General features: G+C 49.0%; 1 protein-coding gene across 3 annotated transcripts in view; it reads left to right on the top strand.

Moving 5' to 3' along the window:
* Window positions 1–6,246, top strand: part of WDFY1 (WD repeat and FYVE domain containing 1) — a 114,904-nt gene extending 108,658 nt beyond the window's left edge. For all 3 annotated transcript variants that reach the window (XR_007409007.1, XM_025442068.3, XM_035710834.2), the window contains one exon: window positions 4,182–6,246. Coding sequence is in view for 2 of the 3 variants with exons in the window: in XM_025442068.3 (XP_025297853.1) it covers window positions 4,182–4,217 (36 nt within the window). In the remaining variant the exon portion in view is untranslated. The remainder of the gene's footprint in view (window positions 1–4,181) is intronic.
* Window positions 6,247–20,292: the final 14,046 nt, after the last annotated feature.

Here is a 20,292-nt window from a genome sequence, read left to right as displayed (position 1 = left end):
GAGTAAACTGAGACACAGAGAGGTCAAACAGTCCACCTGATGTCACACAGCCAGCAAGTGTGGAATGGAGATTTGATGGCAGAACCTTGGGCTCCAGAGTCTTCGCTCCTTCTGTTTGGTTGAGTTTCTTTAGTGAGGTCCCCTCACTGTCAGAAAGGTACCAAAAGCTCAGTGCTATGTTTTTCCAGAATTTCATGAAAGGTATGAAAAGATTTTCATTAAAATATCTGTGCTCCCCTGGGAATGGAGAAGAGGAGGACATCATTATTTCATTTGCGGGGGATATTAGAACTTTATTACTGAAGATGGCATTTATCATTTTAATTAAAATTTCTTGCACCTCCCAGTGAGGCTGCATGTGTGCTCCTATTTGCAGAAGTAAATTGGGAAGACTGTGGCTTGCTTGCCGAGGCATAAATGGGCCCTGAAGCATCCTAGGGGTCGTGCTCCTGCCTCTGTGATATTTATATAAATTGCAGCAGGTCTTTTGGGCACAGTGCAGATTTGCCTCATGCCCAGTAAGGGAGCTTCCCTGCGATGCCCCATCACTCCTCCAAGGACACCAGAAGGGGCACGTCCTCTCTGACCCTCCGCCTCCCTGATGAGCGACCCCACCTGCTCCAGCGCAAGCTGAGCTGTACCCCAGCTCCACCATCACTGGGTGCTTCTTCACACAGCATCCTGGGGTTTTTCCACCTGCCTATTTTATTTTTAAAGATTTTATTTATTTATTCATGAGAGACAGAGAGAGAGAGAGAGGCAGAGACACAGGCAGAGGGAGAAGCAGGCTCCATGCAGGGAGCCCGACGTGGGACTCGATCCGGGTCTCCAGGATCAGGCCCTGAGCCGAAGGCGGCGCTAACCCGCTGAGCCACCCGGGCCGCCCTACCTGCCTCTTTTATAGTCTCGGGTCAGGAGATCCCAGAGGATGATAAACTCTCTTTTAAAAATTGGCATTAAAGCCATTCTTCCTAGCCGACCAATGGCTTGCTGCTGCCCGCGCAGGGGACCTGCAGGTGAACGGATGGACCCAAGGAAACCCTCTGCGGCAGGCGCAGGCCTCTCAGGAGCCGGGGAGTTTCTTTGCAGAGGTGTTCTCGCCTCGATAAATGCTTTCAAACTCTGGTGTTTGCGTGGCTCTCTCCAAATGCGCAGGAAGGGAATTGAACGGGGTCCTTGAGAACTCAGTGGTCTGGAAATTCCACAGAAGAACCTTTCTTAGAATACTTATAATTCTATCTTCGGGGCCCTTGGCTGTGGAATCTCAGCTTTACGGAAGAAAGGGACTTTTTTTTTTTTTTTTTTTTTTTTTAACCAGGGTCTTTGGCAGTTACAGTAATGAAAGCTTTTTGAACTGGGGCCAAGCACACCTGGGTCATTTTGAATTCCTCCTCTGAAAGAAATGGGGACTCGTAAAGAGCCTGTGCCGCAGCTGGTGCCGGTGCTCTGAACTCTGGGGAGCGCGGATTCCAAGGGAGAGCCCCTCTGACGGTGAAACACTCACTGCTGGTTGAGGCGCCTGGTGCGTGAGTGCCAGGTCGCGAGGGGCAGGCCTCGGGGGCCCTCGTGAGCGCCGAGGCCCCAGCGTGAGTGGGCCATGTCGTGAGGGCCACGGGGAAGCCGTAGCACCTGCCGGATGGACACCGCGTCATCAGCACTCTCCTGGGCGCTGGGGCCTCAGCTCGGTCACTGAGTCGATGAACCAGGGTTTAGCGTGAACAGGCACCAGTAATATAATTATGTAAGACAAAAAGAATGACTGCTTTCTTTTCTCCCCCGTCCTTGGACCCACGCAACTATCTGTAGCTACAAAAGATTGAAGGAGGCCTTTGTAATATTCGGTTTGCTTTTAGCCCCTGGAACTTTCCCGACTCTTACCTAATAAAGGTTTCTTAGAATAAAGAAGGCTGGCCTGTCCTCACATACTTAGTAAGGAGATACATACATAGTCTTAAATCTCCCAAATGCTCGACAGGTATCCTGAGCATCCCAGGGCTTGACATGAGTGATGTGGATTAAGAAGAGAACAGTTTAATTGGTTGGGGGGTGACCTTAGGAGGGGCCTTACTTTGGGAGCAACAACCTGTGGACAGAGGAGAAGGGAATATGAACTGAGCTCACCCTGGGGGCTCAGCGGTTAAGCGTCTGTCTTCGGCTCAGGTCGTGACCCTGGGGTCCTGGGATCGAGTCCCGCATGGGGCTCCCCGCAGGGAACCTACTTCTCCCTCTGCCTGTGTCTCTGTCTCTCATGAATAAATAAATAAAATCTTTAAAAAAAATGAAGAAGAAGGGACTAGAAACCGAATGGGAAGATGGTGCTGGTTACCTGTGGGGGTTGCAATTCCTGGCTGCACTGCCAGGGGCGACAGAAGAGGCTCCAGCGCAGAATGAGAAGCGTGGGTCAAAATGCTACCTCGTTAGCAGGGAACCATAGGCTACCTTGCCTGTGTCTGTGTGGATGGGTGAGAAGCGCCTGGGGGCACCCCAACATCGTCACCCTGTAAAACACAACCCCTGTTAACAGCCGAGCAACGCCGAGCTGCAGCACAAAGTTGTCGTACAGCCCACGCTGAAGCCACGAGAAATTTGGTGGTGCGAGACGGGTAACGGAAGGGTCCCAGGGATAGATTTGGGTCCTTTTGTGAAAGGCCGGGGCAGGGCTCTTAGGGTCGTGTCAATCTTAAAACTCTGTTCCAACCTTTGAAGTGCGAGCTCAAGAAAATATTAATCTTGGGTGCTGTTGGTTTCTGTGCTTTGAGGAGGAGCACGGTTCAGGGGGAGCAGTCAGGGCGGCGCTTAGACTGAGCCAGGGCCGTGAGGCATGCCGGTGACTAGGGGCCAGTGAGCTGGGAAGCCAGTAGAGTGACAATTCCAGAGCCTTTTGCTGGGCCGAGACCCTTCCAAGGCTGCAGGCTCGTATGTCAGGTTTGCAAAGGTAGGATATCTCCGTGCAAAGTGGATATAACACGCAACGAATATCGGGCCCCGGGCCAGCGTGATACCCCGGCTGACGATGAAGACACTGGCGGCGTCCGTTAAGAGGAGGCAGGGGAAAGGCCGCAGGATGTGGGCTTCTCTTGGCCGGTGCCCATCCAGCAGGTGTAAGAGCTTTAGGAGGAAGTGTGGGTGACTGGGCACTGGTATTGCAGCAGAGGAGCCCTGGAATTCTAAACAGAGCTGGTGAGAAACAGTTGAACACCTGATTTTTAACTTTATTTCGTTTTTGTTTTTGTTTTGATTTTTAACTTTATTATCCTGTGAACAATGTTGCTTAGCCATGGCCTTGCTGTTTGGGCCCTGCCCGTCAATGCCTCCCCTGGCCGAGGTGAGCGAATCCCGCGCCCCGCGCCCCGCGCCCCAAGCCTGAGAACGGGCTGTGCATCGCCGATTCCGCGGCTGGCACAGGAGAGGCGGGGCCGTTGCCCGAGGCTGCCCCCTGAACCCTCTTACTGATTCAACCCTGGAGCCCGGCGTAATACAAATACCTAAGTTCACAACAGGAAAGAGTGCAAGAGAAGACCCGCTTGTCTTGCACGGTAAAGCGCTTGCAGCATCGCTGTATATTTTGACTTACCTGTAATTGGGAATCTGTCCAAGCATTTTTTTTTTAAAGTGCTGGGAAAAGATGACGGTCCCGTGGCGTGCTAGCAAACGAGCTAACTGTGGGGATGGAGACAGTTTGCATACTTGGAGGAAAGCCTCAAAATACATGGAGGAGATTCTGGAGAGTCGTGGTCTGTTTACCCTCTGTAGCTTGCCAATAAGCGCACGAAGAGGTCTTGTCTTGCACAGAATCCGTATGAGGCGTATGTTACACGAATACATGGAGATTGCTCTAATACCTGTGCCCGGAGGCGGTTACAGATCATTTTAGTGGGCACATTTATCTGAGGTCAATGGTCATACACTGGCAGCTGTGGCTCTAGCATTTGTCTTATCAGACATTCTTTTATGATCAAGCCTGTTGAAAGTTATTTAGTTCCGGCCATATGGTCACGTTTGCAAATCATCCTCAAGCTTTGCATCGCCATTCTCCGCCCGAATGCAAAGATACGTATGTCCAGATGTGTTTCGGAAACTTCTGTGCGGCAGAAAATAAGTAAGAGAACGCAAAAGGTTTCCCGTTCTGCCAGAGGCTGTGGTTTAAGGGGAAATTGTTCTAATTTCCTGCTCTCTTTCAGACAATGGAAGAATATATGAACAAGCCTACGTTTTAGCTGCGCGACGGTTGAAGACGCCCCGTGCCAGACGCTGCGAGCCTGAACCCTAGCAGCGCCCGTGACGGCTCTTCGCAGTCTCAGGCATGATGCCAAAAATAACTCAAAAGGGATTTTTTGTTAACTAGCAGCAAGTTGTTTAACATGTTTAGCACTATTACATGTCTGTGTTGTACTGCACACCCCTACTTGGTGTAGCTCTGGGTGTTAAAATAACTGCTGCAGTGACTCCACTGATGGAATATTTGTTCGTGATGTTTGAACTCCACGTGCTATGTCTAAGCTAATTTAAATAAACGCATTGCAGTATGTTTTTTTGTTGTTGTTGCATTTGATCCTCTACTGACAGCCGAAAACTGTATCATAGTAACCCATGATTTTGAATGTAAAATATATGTCCCACCAATAATTCTTTTCTAAATGTTCAGCTTTTTAAACTGTGTCATAATTCCAAGTCATGCTAATAGTTCAGAGTTCATACCTAATGCTGGGCATTTTTCATATACTTAGTAAAACGTAATTCCAGTCTAGATACAATGTATCTGATTTTAGTGTCCTGAATTCTTTTTTTTTTTTTTTCAAGGTTGGAATTAAGGAAAATAACCAAAGATAGCAAGGGACTTAAATGGTTTTGCTATCTTGGAAGCTGCTATCTAGTTGAGGTTTTAATTTTTTGATTTTTTACTTTTTAATTGAATGTAAAGGGCATTCCAATAAGGCCATGTTTCCTATAAACTCTATGTATTTATTAAGGATTTGCACCTTCTGGAGATACAGTGTCTATGACTTCCCTTACTATGAAAACAGTATAATGAAGACTAATACCAATAGCAGCAATTCTTATTTTTACTTCAATTTTAATAATTTTTAAGGTTCCAAGGACTCGTTACTTGAAAGATTTTGCTTCAACTGTGTTTTAATGTGCATCTCCTATATTTGAAGGCTTATTGTTTATTAGACTTAGAGAATTGAATAGTATTACAGCCTATGTGGTAGATGCTCTTCCTTCTTTCTCATTTCTTCATGCCCCCAAATTATTTGCTGCTGACCATTATTATCGTGAATATGTTGTATTCGTGCTTCCTGGAATGAACGTTCTGTCTACACCAGTAGTAAATGTGATCACGCATTATAGGGAAATAGCTCCTAATACTCGGTCTTGGGTTTCCACTTCCAACGTCCTACCTGTGCCTTTTCATTACCAGTTTTGAGGCCTGATATGATTTCTGTTGAGTTAGGGGTTAGGGGCCCCTCATGCTTTTCCTATGAGAAGAGTGGGCTCACTGTTGTATTCTTTCTCTAAATGATCCTATATGGTAGATCTTTAGAGGCCATGAAGGAAAAATGTCTTCTTGGAGGGAAAAACGTCCTCTTTGATTCATCTTGCCAGATTTAGGGGAAAATAAGACAAGACCACAAGAACAGAAGAAAACATGGACCAATTCCTCGAAGAGCCATTGCTAAAAAGAAATAACTCAGATTAGTATATAACAGAATTATTGGGCTTTTAATATCTAATATTTACTCAAATTAATCATGTGATGGCAATGATGGCCTCGGATTAAAGTTTAACTGTCATTTTGATCACTTAGGTTTATTTTATGTCTTCGGATTTGTGGTTTTGCTTTTTCTTGTCAATATAGCGGAATTCTTTATTTTAAAAAAGTTTTGTAGAGATGGACTTTATGTAAATCAACACAGTTTCTCTGGTTCTTTTGAAGTTTTCCACCGTTTTGAGGTGAAGGTATTTATTCATGATTCTTTCAGATTGGATAATTCCACCTCGGACCCTGCTGAGCTGTATGTAGGGCTTTTCAGGCTCTGTGTCAGTGCCTCACATAGAAAATGAACATAATGATGTAGCACACTGTAAATTTGAGAGATTTGGAGGACTTTTTATGTGAGTCTCGGGGAAAATAATCATTATATTTTCTTTATATTATATAATTGTAATAAAACTACCAAGCAAAAGATAATAAATACTAACTTTGTATAAAACTTACAAATAAAATGTTTTTAAATTTTTTAATGAGGAACTTGAGTGTGTTTTTATGAATATAATTGTTTTTTAATCCAATTATATGCTTGAAATTGCTACTCATAATTCCTGGTGGAGTCCCTTTAATGTGATCTCTCTCTTTTTTTTTTAAAGATTTTATTTATTTATGAGGGACACACAGAGGCAGAGACACAGGCAGAGGGAGAAGCAGGTCCCCTGTAGAGAGCCAGATGCGGAACTTGATCCCAGGACGCCGGGATCACAACCTGAGATGAAGGCAGATGCTCAACCGCTGAGCCACCCAGGCGCCCCTAATGTGATCTCTTTATTTTCCTGATGCTTCGAGCAACTTCACAAGCAGGTGACAGCAAATGAAAGAGGAATATTTGCTGCTTTGCTCCTATTGACTTCTTTCTCATCATCCACCCACATTTTGATAGTCTGATCTCCTTGCCTGTAGTTAGTGATACAGTCATTCTTTAAATCTAGTAATTTCTTTCTTTGATGAGCAAATGTAAAATTGGCATTTATTGTGGCCAAATAAGTGAATTTTTACTTTGTTCAAATCTTTTTTTTTTTTTGCTCAAATCAAGTCTCCTAAAATAATGATAAAGCTTTTCACCAGCTGCTGTTCTTCTAGACCTAATGATTCCTCTCTAGGATTCATATTGTTTGAAACATCACTGAGGAACTGTGTTTGCTTTTCTAAGGTTTAATCAATGAACGTCGTTGGTAAATGTTAATGTATTCTTTCCACATGGTCCCTGCAGTTTTGGGTTAAGTCCCATCAGATGCTCGGGGATGTAAGTAAAATAAGCCACCGACCATTTTTTAGTAATTAACAAAGGGAGGACCATTAAAATTTTCTTCAATTCTTATTTCAGCTCTTGACAAACTTGAAAAAACTCTGCCTGTAGACAATGTACTTTGGTATTCAACCGTGATAATCTGTTTTGTCACATAGAACTAAAAACAGGAAGGACTGAAACAAATAGGGCTCTATTAGCTTCACACTTTTTTTTAAAGTAGGCTCCACACCCAGCGTGGAGCCCAGTGTGGGACCTGTACTCACGACTCTGAGATCAAAACCTGTGCTGAGATCAAGAATCAGGCACTTAACCGACTAAGCCACCCAGGCACACCAGCTCCACCTGTTGGTAGTACTAGTTGTTATTTATTTTTAAAAGATTTTATTTTTATTTATTATTCATGAGAGACACACACACACAGAGAGAGAGAGAGAGAGAGAGAGAGAGAGAGGCAGAGTCACGGGCAGAGGGAGAAGCAGGCTCCCTGCAGGAGCCCAATGCGGGACTTGATCCCAGGACCCCGGGGTCACAACCTGGGCCAAAAGCTAATGCTCAACCCCTGAGCCACCCAGGTGCCCCAGGTAGTACTATTTAATATGGAATTCAGACCTACAGATGTACTTTTATTTCTGATAAATTCTTTGTGAATAAATTCACCTATTAGCTGAATCTCAATTAGCTTTCCCCATTCATCTGTGCCATCAATATTTTAGGTCGTTTTCCTCTCAACTTATTTGCCTCAAAGTGTTCATTTACTATTTTGTTAACTAGTCTGTTTTGCGACTTCATAAGCATCTCTCTCTTTGGATTAACAGCATAGTTCCCAACAAAGGCAGATTAATCTGAGATGATAGGCTTATGATTTAACCATATTCTAGATTCGAATTATTTCCATGAGTTTGACACATCCTCTTATCTGTTTACTGATAGTATTATTAAAAAACACTTTTGTCTTTCCTTTAGAAAATGTTGAGGGTTTCCAGGAGGCCGGTAAAAGGTGTGGTTCTGCAATTGTGTGAGTTTGGGAGCTTCTGCTATGGTTAGCACCACCTGCCAGCTGACTCTGAACTACACCTGATCTTGTTATAAGAGAACGTTGCTTCTTGATACTTGCACATGTTTAAAATGCTATTATTGGGGCAGCCCGGGTGACTCGGCAGTTTAGCGCTGCCTTCAGCCCAGGGTGTGATCCTGGAGACCCGGGATCAAGTCCCGCATCAGGCTCTCTGCATGGAGCCTGCTTCTCCCTCTCCCTCTGCCTGTGTCTCTGCCTCTCTCTCCCTCTCTCTGTGTCTCTCGTGAATAAATACATAAAATCTTTTTTTAAAAATGCTATTATTGTGTGTAAAATGAGTATTCAGTAGAGGGATGCCAGGATAATTTATTTGATAATTAAAAAAATATTTTATTTATTCATGAGAGACACGCAGAGAGAGGCAGAGACATAGGCAGAGACAGAAGCAGGCTCCCTACAGGGAGCCCAATGCAGGACTCGACTCCAGGACCCCGGGATCACGCCCTGAGCCGATGGCAGACGCTCAACCGCTGAGCCACCCAGGTGCCCTTACTTGGTAATGTTTTGAAGTAAATTAGATATTCAGGCTGAAGAAAAGGAATGAATTTGTTTGTTTTTTTTTAATTTTTATTTATTTATGATAGTCACAGAGAGAGAGAGAGAGAGAGAGGCAGAGACACAGGCAGGGGGAGAAGCAGGCTCCATGCGCCGGGAGCCTGATGTGGGACTCCATCCCGGGTCTCCAGGATCGCGCCCTGGGCCAAAGGCAGGCGTTAAACCGCTGCGCCACCCAGGGATCCCAATTTGTTTGGTTTCAAATGTGAGATAATCTTCATTCTGCTTCAGTAGTAACTTAATCTTTTTTTTTTTTTTTTTTTTTTTTTTTTACTGTGTTTGGGAGGGGGAGAAATCTGTTGAATTTGGGAAGACTCCAGGTTTAATACATCTTTTTTAATATGGTGGAAAAATATCTGCAAAATCTAAGACTATATAAATGTGAAAAATAAAGAACTAGTGGACCCGAAGGGGTTTGTGATCCAAACATCAAGTCTCAAAAAAATTTTCAGCCGTTTGCAGTTTTTAGAATGGTATAAAACTAGATTGCAAAATTAAAGTGTGCTAATTTAATTTTGTAAAATTGGAGGTATTGAAATATTAGTTTTCCTTTAATGAAATAAACTTCTAAAGACATCTTAAAATATAAATATTACTTTTACATATGTAGGAGTAACTATGTTTTGGAGAAACTGATGAATTGATTAAATTACAATTTTCTGACATCTTTTTATTTCTGGAAAAATGTCTTTAATGATACTTTATCAACAATCACACTTTGGCTAAGTATGACAATTGCACTACTAGGTGTTTACCCAAAGGATACAAAAATATTAATTTGAGGGGATACACCCCTATGTGTATACCAGCATTATCTACAATAGCCAAATTATGGAAAGAGCCCAAGTGCCCATGGACTGATGAATGGATAAAAGACATGGTGTATACACACAACAGAATATTGCTCAGCCATAAGTAAGAATGAAATCTTGCCATTTGCCATGACATGAGTGGAACTAGAGAGTATTATGCTATATAATGCAGTCAGAGGAAGACAAGTACCATATGATGTCACTCGTGTGCAATTTAAGAAGCAAAATAAATGATCATAGGGGAAAAAAAAAAGAGAAAGACAAACCAGAAAACAGACTCTTAACTCTAGGAAACAAACTGATGGTTACAAGACGTGAGGTGGGTGGGGGCTGGGGGAACTAGGTGATGGGGATGCACTTGTGATGTGCACTGGGCGTTGTATGGAAGTGCTGAATCACTAAATTCTTCACCTGGAACTAATATTGCATTGGACGTTAATTAACTGGAATTTAAATAAAAACAACAACAAAAAAAGGCCAAAACTGACACAATGGGATGGATGAATGCATAAACTGAGGTACATAATAAGAAAAATGAATAAAATCAATTATGTTCTACTTGGAATACCTACTCTCATCCGACAGCTCTAACAGTTGTAAAGAAAGCAATGTGTACAGACTTTGTGTATTCGCTGGAAACTTTACTTTAAAAGGAATTAACAGTATAGAGCAGATTAAGTTGGAAGAAAATTTACATCTTCAGCATACCCAACCTCAAGCATAAGTCCTAAAGTAAAAATGACACAAATTCATTAGTTTAGAAAGTGCTACATGTGTAGATGCTTTTATTCCATCCCCCCTGCCTTTTGCCCGTGTGTTCTATTTTCAAAATTGTAGGAGCCCAAATACATAATTACTAAATATTTCTGAAGTGATTTTTCTGAGGCAGCCGTCCAAATAGCATTCAAATGTAATTTTGACTGTTGTGAGCTTTTGAATTGGTGGGAAATATGGCTTGATTTTTTTTTTTAAATCTATATAAACTTTTCAGCATTAAGCAAACAGCTCCACTCACTGGTGGAGACCATAACTTTCTGTTGGGAGTTGTTGAACCCTAAGACTCTATCGTATTTGTGGTCAGAGCATCAGAATGGACTAGACATTGGAGACCTTTATACTGGGGCTGGATGTCCCGCTTGCCCTTTGGAATGGTTGGAAAGTTAGGGTGTATGGGGGGCTCAGGGGCTGAGCATCTGCCTTGGGCTCAGGGCCGTGACCCTGGGGTCCTGGGATCGAGTCCCGCATTGGGCTCCCCGCAGGGAGCCTGCTTCTCCCTCTGCCTGTGTCTCTGCCTCTGTCTCTGGGTCTCTCATGAATAAATAAATAATAACTTTAAAAAAAAGATAGGATTTTGGAAGTGAGGCTGTCTATGCTGCTCATTATAGAAAGAAAAAAAAGCGTAGGCAGCGCATCAACATTTATGCTTTGATCAGGTCTCCGTGCTAATCGTTTGCTTAATTAAACCTTGTCTTCTTCAAAGGTGTCACCCCATGAAAGTATTGGATGAGCTTGTTTCCTGGGTATGAAGTACAAGCCTAATGACATTTAAACATCTTTTCACCCTTTTATTTTATTTTTATTTTAATTTTTTTAATATTCAGAATTTTTATAACAAATTGTACAAAGTATTTTTATTTATTTATTCCCTTTTCATCGAAGCATAGTTAACATACAGTGTAATATTAGTTTCAGGTGGACAGTATAGTGACTTGGCTCTTCCAAAGAATACCCAGTGCTCCTCAAGACAGGTGCTCTCCTTCATCCCCATCACCTGTTTCCCCATCCCCACTTTCCCACCTACCTCTGGTCCCATCAGTGTGGTTATGACTCTGTTTTCTTGGTTTCTCTTTTTCTCCCCCGTTGCTCATTTTTTTTTTTAATTGGTGTTCAATTTGCCAACATACAGCATAACACCCAGTGCTCATCCTGCCAAGTGCCCCCCTCAGTGCCCGTCACCCAGTCACCTCCACCCCCCACCCACCCCCTTTCCACTACCCCTTGTTCATTTCCCAGAGTTAGGTGTCTCTCATGTTTTGTCACCCTCACTGATATTTTCACTCATTTTCTCTTTTTTTCCTTTATTCCCTTTCATTAATCACCCTTTTAAATGACACAGATGAGGTATAGGGAGTGTACTCCAAATGAGGGGTGCCATGAGAGGCCTAGAAAGAAAGCTAGTGCTGGAATATAGGAAAAGGGGGGATCGCTAGGTGTCTGTTGTGTAATTTTGGGGGTGGAACTTCTTACCTGTTTCAGAGGGGAGGACAGAGGAGGAATACATTTATCTTTTTTTTTTTTGTTTTTTTTTTTTTGCTAATCTTAAATAAAAGGAACTGATAATCTGGAAAAATCCTTAAATTCAGTGACAATTTCCTGCATGTTGCCCGGCTTATCATTTCAACCCTCTTTACACCCAACTGTGACACAAGGCCTTTGCGTTGGGCTGAGCGGCAGCCAGAGGGGTGCGGCGGGGCGGTGGGCTCCCCTGCGGCCACTGTCCGTCCAGTGCCGCCCTAGGCCAGATCCCGGAGCCCGGAGCGTGGGAGGGGCCCCACTTCTACCCGCGGCCAGCCTGGCCTCCCCGAGAGCCAAGGGGGTGGGCACCGAGCGCAAGGGAAATGCATGGCCCCTTCACAGCCGATGCCAGCGACCGATTATCTAGAAGAGGGTGGAGAGCGGATCCTGGGGTGCCACCCGCGCATCGGTCCCTTTTGTAGGGGGACAGACAGGTCCTCTGGGCAGGCACCCGGGGCCTGCATGCGGGTTTTGTTTGGCTCTTACTGGGTAAGAAAACGAAATCAGTTGAGAGACTGCATATGAAAATTAGAGTTATTTTTTATATTTTATTTTATTTTTATTTTGCTTTGTTTTACTTCACTCCGCTTTGCTCGGGGAATTGTAAGAGCCGCCGCTTTGGGCCTGCACCCCTGCCTGGGCGAGTGAGCTGGAGCCCCGGGGCGTGCCCTTCACTTTCCGCGTCCGTCCTCACCATTATCCCTGCCCGTTCGCTCAGCCACAGGCTCCACCAGCTGGGGACATTTTCATTTGGACCCCCGCTGCCGCTGCTGCTGCTGCTGCTTCTTCTTCTTCTTCTTCTTCTTCTTCTTCTTCTTCTTCTTCTTCTTTTAAAGATTTTATTTATTTATTCATGATAGACATAGAAAGAGAGAGAGAGAGGCAGAGACACAGGCAGAGGGAGAAGCAGGCTCCACGCAGGGAGCCCAACGCGGGACTCGATCCCAGACCTCCAGGATCAGGCCCTGGGCCAAAGGCAGGCCCAAACACTGCTGAGCCACCCAGGGATCCCCACCCCTGCCGCTTCTTAGTCTGACCTTTGGACCTCTCATGATCTCACCCCTCCTGAATCCTGGAGTCTCCTAACCCACGTGCTCCCTCACAGGGCAGCGTGTTACCCTTGTCTTCTCTGCTGTTGCTCGTTCTATTTACTCTTTTACCTGTAAGGGTTGTTGGTTCCAACCGTATCTGGATTCTTCACTACAAAACCCAAGTGTCACTTTCTTCCTGGCTCTCCTGTCAATCCTTCCTTCCTCCCTATCTCTGAGGCCCCTTTGCATTACGTCCATTCTTCCCAGGGCACTTGTTGTTTTAATTTTATATTATGGATGTTTAAGTACATGTCTTATCTCTTGTTGAAAAATTGAGAGCAAGATGGGTGTGTGTGTGAGAGAGAGAGAGAGCGAGTGAGCGAGCAGTTTTTTGGCTCTCCTAGAGCACGGCTGGTGTCTCACACACACAGACACAGTCACTGACACACGTCGCATCAGATATGAAAGCCTCCGCTGTTGAAGGCCCATCTCCGGGGCACCTGGGGCCCGATAGTCACACGCCTGCCTCTGGCTCAGGCCATGGTCTTGGGGTCCTGGGATGGGCGCTGTCAGGCTCCCCGCTCAGCCGGGAGTCGGCTTCTCCCTCTCCCTCTCCCCCTGCTTGTCTTCTGTTTCTCTCTGGGTCAAATAAGTAAAACCTGTTTTTTTATTTATTATTTATGATAGACATAGAGAGAGAGGCAGAGACATAGGAGGAGGGAGAAGCAGGCTCCACGCCAGAAGCCCGACGCGGAACTCGATCCCAGACCTCCAGGATCACGCCCTGGGCCAAAGGCAGGCGCCAAACCGCTGCGCCACCCAGGGATCCCCAAACCTGTTTTTTTAAAGAAGGTGCGTTTGCCTCAGCACTCCCTCACTGGGACATTCTGAAGCACCTAAGGAGTGTATTGGGCACCGAGCACCCTGCCCCTTTCCAGAGCGCGTCGCCACCACGGTGTGTTTTCGGCCCAGGGCCTATGCGCCATCTCTTGTCCTGGATTTGGAAATAACATTAAAATTAAGATTTCCGATGTACGACCGGATCCCCAAGCTCCAGGTGACCCGCTGGATTTCGCCGCCGAGGATGACGCCCGCCGAGCAAGCTGATGGAGCCGGGCGGCGCCGTGGGCCGGGGAGGGCGGCCGGGGAGGAAGGCCGAGCCCCGTGCGGGGCCACGCGTGTGCTCGCCACGTGCTCGCCATGTGCTCGGCGCCTCCGAAGGAAGAAACCCGACAAGCCCCGGGGTGCGCCCGGCCGCTGCGGCCGCGGGGAGGCAGGCCTGTGCGCAGGCGCGGGGCGGGAAGGCAGGTGCGCGAGGGGGGCGGCAGGTGCGCGAGGGGGGCGGCAGGTGCGCGAGGGGGGCGACAGGTGCACGGGGGGGCGCGGGCAGGTGTGCGGGCTGGGGGGGCGGCAGGTGCGCGAGGGGGGGCGCGGGCAGGTGCGCGAGGGGGGCGGCAGGTGCACGGGGGGGCGCGGGCAGGTGTGCGGGCTGGGGGGGCGGCAGGTGCGCGAGGGGGGGCGCGGGCAGGTGCGCGAGGGGGGCGGCAGGTGCACGGGGGGGCGCGGGCAGGTGCGCGAGGGGGGCGGCAGGTGCACGGGGGGGCGCGGGCAGGTGCGCGAGGGGGGCGGCAGGTGCACGGGGGGGGGCGCGGGCAGGTGCGCGGGCGGGGTCTGCAGGTACACGGCCAGGGAACCACCGCTGCCCCCACGAGGGCCTGCCTGGATTTTTTAATTGGGTCACGTGGATTATGACTCAGCTGCTCGATTGCCATAGGCAACGGCTTTCTGTTATTGGAAGGTCCCTTTGCCAGGATTTTCTTCTTCTTTTTAAGACTCCTTAAAAAAAAGATTTATTTATATATTCATTCATGAGACACAGAGAGAGGCAGAGGGAGAGGCAGAGGGAGAGGCAGGCTCCCTGCAGGGATCTAGGACTTGATCCCAGGGCCCTGGGATCACAACCTGAGCCCAAGGCAGACTCTCAACCACTGAGCCACCCAGGTCCCCCGCCTCCCACCGGAGGATTTTTTTTTCTAACTCTCACAACAGACTGCAGTGACATGCTAAGTCCCCTCTGCCTCATCGTTCCCTTTGCCCTCCGCCGCTGAAAGGAGTTGATTTGCTTTTTGGACTCCGTGTAAGATCTGTGCGAATTCAAGTTATGTGAAAACACAGCTAAGGATGCACATTTGTAAGCAGAAGTGAAAATAAAAACACGGTTTAAAGACGCTTACTGTAGCAGAAAATGGTATTTGCCCTAGGAATGACCGACCACCAAGGACATATCACGCCAAACCTCACCCAGGTATTGCTCAGAAGAGACAAGAAAGGCAGTTTCTATTGAATTTATTATAAGAGATTTTATTTACTTATTCATGAGAGACACAGAGAGAGCGAGAGAGAGAGGCAGAGACACAGGCAGAGGGAGAAGCAGGCTCCCTGCAGGGATGCGGGACTCGATCCCAGAACCCCAGGGTCACGGCCTGAGCCCAAGGCAGATGCTCAACTGCTGAACCACCCAGGCGTCCCGAGGCAGTTTCCATTTTAAAAAGATCTTTAAAATTTAGAGCAGCTGAGGGGGCATGGCAGCACCGACAGCCATTAAGGAGAACATGATGGGTTTCCGCTGGCAGCTGTAAAGATTCTGCATTTATTGATTCATTTCATGCTCGGGTTTATAGATGGAGAAGTAATAAGACAAGAATTTAGAAGGAACAGCCACCGTCAAGGAGGCCCGAGAGCCAAAGTGGATTATTTTTCATGAATGCCATGACATGTACAGGTTGGCCCCTCCGCCGGCAACTCCTTGGGGACCATCAGCCTTACAGACTTCACCTTGCAGGGAGGACTTAGAGGGGAGCCCTTGCCAGGGGCCCACCCAGAAACCCTAAATCCACGGGCCGCAGCCCTGACCTGCAGTACGCTACCTTCCCCTTCGCGCGCGACAGCGCCCGGCTGGCTGCCGACCCGGCCATCCTTGGCCACCATGTAGGCCCCGGGTCAGGTGCCACATCCCGCGGAGCTGCCCCTGCCCCCACCCCCAGGTGGATCCATGGGGGGCTACAGGGCAGAGAACATCCCTGCCCATGGGCCCGGAGCCTGCCCTGCCGACCAGGAGCTTCCTGGGGCTCAGGCTCACGGCTGCACCCTGCGGCTCGTTCCGTAAACACACACGTCACACTTTCATCCCTTAGGTGGAAGGATGCAGCCGGAAACCTCGGTCCTGGGGTTCGCACCCGGCTCGTCCCCCTGGACACAGCTGAGCACAGACTCAGGGTCGCACTGTCCCTTTTTATTTCTCGATGCCACGCACAGACCTGTCGCAGGAGGTGTAACTTTTTCTGGGACCATAACGTGTGCAGGACAGGGTCACCGTGCGGCCTGCTGCGCCGGCTCTTGGCGCCCGAGCCTGCGTCCTTGGAACGCTCTGCGTGGACAGTGCCTCCACGGAGGCCTTGGGCCGCGTGTGGCCGGCGGTGGCTTACGGTGGACACCTGCCCCGCTGTGGGGGAGGGGCCGGAGCCCGCGCCGAGAGCAGCCGCGCGGGCCCTGCCTGCCCCAGAGCCGAGCCCTCACCTCGGGGCCCCAGGCCTGGGCACCTTGTCGCCGGCAGATGACGGCGGTCCCTGTGACGGCGCCGACGGGACACCCAGGGGCCTGCGCCCGGTTTCTCCCTGGACCCGGCCCACGGGCCCGTCCCTTCCCGACCCTACTGCTGTGTCCACTTACTGCAGAGAAGCTCCAACCGGGGCTGCAGGCCTTCGGAGCCCGTGAGGCCTGCGCCACCACCCTGGGGCCGCGCCGCCCGCTCGCGCTCAGGAGCCGTCATCGGGCACAGGCATGTGACACCAAGTGATTACGGAGACCACAGAGGGCGCCGCCCGGAAGGCGTTTGGGGCCGAACGCAATGGGTTGCACGTTGCGGGGACTCTGCCTCCAGCCAGAACGGGCAGCAGGGAACACGCGCTCGCTTTGTTGCTTTGGCACAAAACGGATCTCCCTGTTCCCAAGGGAAGGAAATGAGGTGAACAGAGTGTGTGGATAGAACCAGCGGCTCTGGAGACCTGGGGGCTCTAACTGCCCCGGGCAGCCTGTCCCTCTCGCGGGTCCCTCTAGACTTGCAGGCCGTGGCGGGAGGGGCCCTTCTCAGCCCCGCGGGCGCGTCCGCCAAGACCAGGGCAATTTCTTCACACAGGCCGTTCAGCGGACTCCTGAGATCAGCACCGAGTTGACTAATACAGTGGGTTTTAGGGACACTTGGGGGCTCAGGAGTTGAGTGTCGGCCTTCAGCCCAGGTCGTGACCCCGGGGTCCTGGGGTCGAGTCCCGCATCGGGCTCCCTGCAGGGAGCCTGCTTCTCCCTCTACCTGGGTCTCTGCCTCTCTCTCTGCTTGTCTCTCATGAATAAATACATAAAATCTTTAAAAAAATATATAAGGTGGGTTTAGCACCCAGAGTCTCAGAGTTCCTATCCTGCTGCTGTGACCTGCCTGCCGGGGACTCTGGGCAGGAGACGTCTGCCTGCCTCAGTTCCTTCATCTGTGCCCAGGATGGGGCCTGGAGCCTGGGAAGTGCTCATTGCATGTTAAGTGCTGTTGGTTTCTTTTCTGGATTTATCGGAAAAGCAGCTGAAGAGCTCTCCTGACTGTCATTGGTAAGAGGGTTCGTGTTGTTTAAAATAGCTTTTGGGGCCAAACAGCACAAAGGGCCTAGGGCTGAGAGGGCATTTTGTGAGCTGATGACAGAGATTGCGCCCGGATACCTATTTCTTAGATATTCTATGCAGGGAAGATGATTTCTTTTTTGGAAGACAGGTTGGGGGGTGCTCCCCGGGGGCTCCCTCCCCCCCGTTTTCCCTCAGGCTCCTTTCCCAACTCCTGCCAGCTAGGCCCAACTTCTTGCTTCAGCAGACAAAGCGAGGAGGCAGCCAATATCACCCCCGAGGCCAAGAGGGCAAACTGACAAAATAAGAACTTTAATCATAGACAAACTCTAGGTTTAAAATAGTCTCTTTCTTTGACATATTCAGGATAATCCCCAAATGATAAAGCTTATTTTGGGACACATTTGAAAGGCCACAGGCCAGTGTTTTCTGGAGCATGTATCCTCAGTGTGCTGAAGGTCTGATGTGACATGATACCTTGTAGGATACGGCAAGGCTGTCCCTCCACAGAACAGAAAAAAAAAAAAAAAAAAGAAGGAAAGGAAAAAAAAGGCATAATGAGGCATTTTAATTCTCTAGGGTTATGTGCTCCATTTTCAGACTCTTAAAAAGTTTCAGGAAGACTGGCAGGTTTAAAGAAACGAATAAGATTTCCCAGCAAATTCTTCCACATAAATTCAAATTATATTTAGCAGAAAAAGGAAAACCAAAAATAATACCCGGTGTTGGGTGACCCAGGTGAATAGCATAGAGTGCTGAGGAGGAGCTTGTTGGTGTGTATACACGACGCGGCGATGGTCCTTTGGTCCAGGGATTCTGGGGGTCAAATGCAGGGCTTGGCAAGTTGGCCCCGGGGCCAGATGCCACCTGCGGCCTGTTCTTGTGTGGCCGGCAAAGTAAGGATGGTCTGCAGGGTCTTAACCTATTTTCAGAAGGGGAAGGAGAAGAAAGAGGAAGAGGGGGAGCCCGGCGTGTTTACTCTCTGGCCCTTTGCACAGCCATCTTACGTGCGGGACACCCCAAAACGTGGGCAGTCTGCACGAACAAGGGCGGTCGTGGCCGTGGTTCAAAGTGCTTAGAACAATCCAAGCCCCGGGACAGAAGAATAGTTCGGTGACTATTAAGTAAGTCGCCGAAGAGGGTCGTTGACCACGAGTGGCGCGGAGCCTCCCCCAGCAGGGCCGCGGAGTCGCCCGAAGGAGGCCGTGGTGGGCCGCCAGGCTCACGGGCCCTGTTCTCCTCCCCCCGGGGTGAGCCTGCCGGCTCCCCACGGCTGCGTCCGGCCCTTAGGACACTTTGTGGCAGGGAGTTACACTCGGGGTCACCCCCCCACCGGGAGCTCAGGGCGCTCTGTCCTCCCCACCTGCAGAGCTGCTCTTCCCCGGGGGCCCCCAGGACCCCTGCACTGTGCAGGTGCGGGCGCGGGGGCTTCGGCACGCTCTGGGGGCCTGGCCGCCTCGACCGTGGGGCTTGGGGCCACGGCCCTAGAGTCTGGCTCGAGCCTTGCCCGGGAGCATCATCAGGGCCTGTTTCCACTCTGTTTAAAGACGTCAGGTCTCGTTGACCCCGTTTGCTCTCCTCAAGTGGATTATTGTTTCTAACGCAGACGGAGCGGGATCCCCTGACCCAGGCCCCGCACCGGCGATTTCCTCGTGGTTGAGCAAAGCACAGCTGAGCCACCGGTCGGTCTGTCCCCGGCTGCCCTGAATCCTGCGGTGCGCCCTGGTGCCCGGAAGGTGATGTCCAAGCTGGAAGGTGTGGAACGAGGTGTGGCCACGGCCCCTCCAGCCGCCCCGTCCCTGGGCCCCGCGGTCAGCCGGGCCCCCAACCAGCGATGGGCTCTGGCTTCCTTCTGCGATTTTGCAGGTTTAGATCCTACAGCTTCTATGTCGCCTCCTCAGAGAGGAGATCACTCCCGTTGTCACTTTCAGCCTTTAACTAACCCGCTTTATCTTCCACTTAACACTCACATGATTTGAAATTATCGTCTACTTGCTTTGGCTGTTGGCTATTTACCCGCGTTTGCGTGCACGTGTGCGCTTGTTCTCCCGGGCCCTCACTAGGGCGTGTGTGCCCGGCCCGAGAACACGGCTCTCAAAAGAGCTTGGCATGCAGTGGGTTCCCCACATTTCTGCTTCCCCCCACGTGCCAGAGGATACCTCCTCATCTCTAGGACCCAAGTGTTGCCCTCCCAGGCCCTCCGAGGTGGAGGAGGATGCCTCACCCTCTGTGCTCTGCCAACAGAGCCCTTGGGGAGCTGCACGGTCAGGTCTTGCATCCAATCCCCCCAACTGCGAGGAGCCCAGGAAGGCAAAGATTGGCCCTTTGTGTCCAGAGCCTGCAGTCTGGCATCGAGTAGGGGCAGGCTTTTATCTCCTGATTGGGCAATGAATAAATCCACAGCACGTTCCCAATTAGTACTTGTTATCATTTGACTTGAGTCCACGATGTCTTGGCTCCTCTTTCTTAAAAAAGAAACAAAAAAATAAAAAAATAAAAACACCCATTGCCATATCTATTATCCTAATATCATGCTTTAATTAATTAATTAGGGGCATCTGGGGGCTCAGTGGTTGAGGGTCTGCCTTCGGCTCAGGTCGTGATCCTGGGGTCCTGGGATCAAGTCCCACATTGGGCTTTCCCCTGCCTGTGTCTCTGCCTCTCTCACACATAAATAAAATCCAAAGGTAGATGCTCAACCACTGAGCCATCCAGGTGTGCCTCATGCTATATTTATTAATATAATATTTTTACTCAAGTTTAAAACTATGTGCCTTTATGGTGAATGCTAACGTGGTTTATATTTGGTTTAGCCTTTTTTTAAAAAAAATTGTTTT

The sequence above is a fragment of the Canis lupus genome, chromosome 37 (assembly GCF_003254725.2).
Source record: "Canis lupus dingo isolate Sandy chromosome 37, ASM325472v2, whole genome shotgun sequence".
Lineage (NCBI taxonomy): Eukaryota > Metazoa > Chordata > Mammalia > Carnivora > Canidae > Canis > Canis lupus.
Note: the sequence above shows the minus strand (reverse complement) of the source record. Positions and strands in the feature narration are given on the sequence as shown.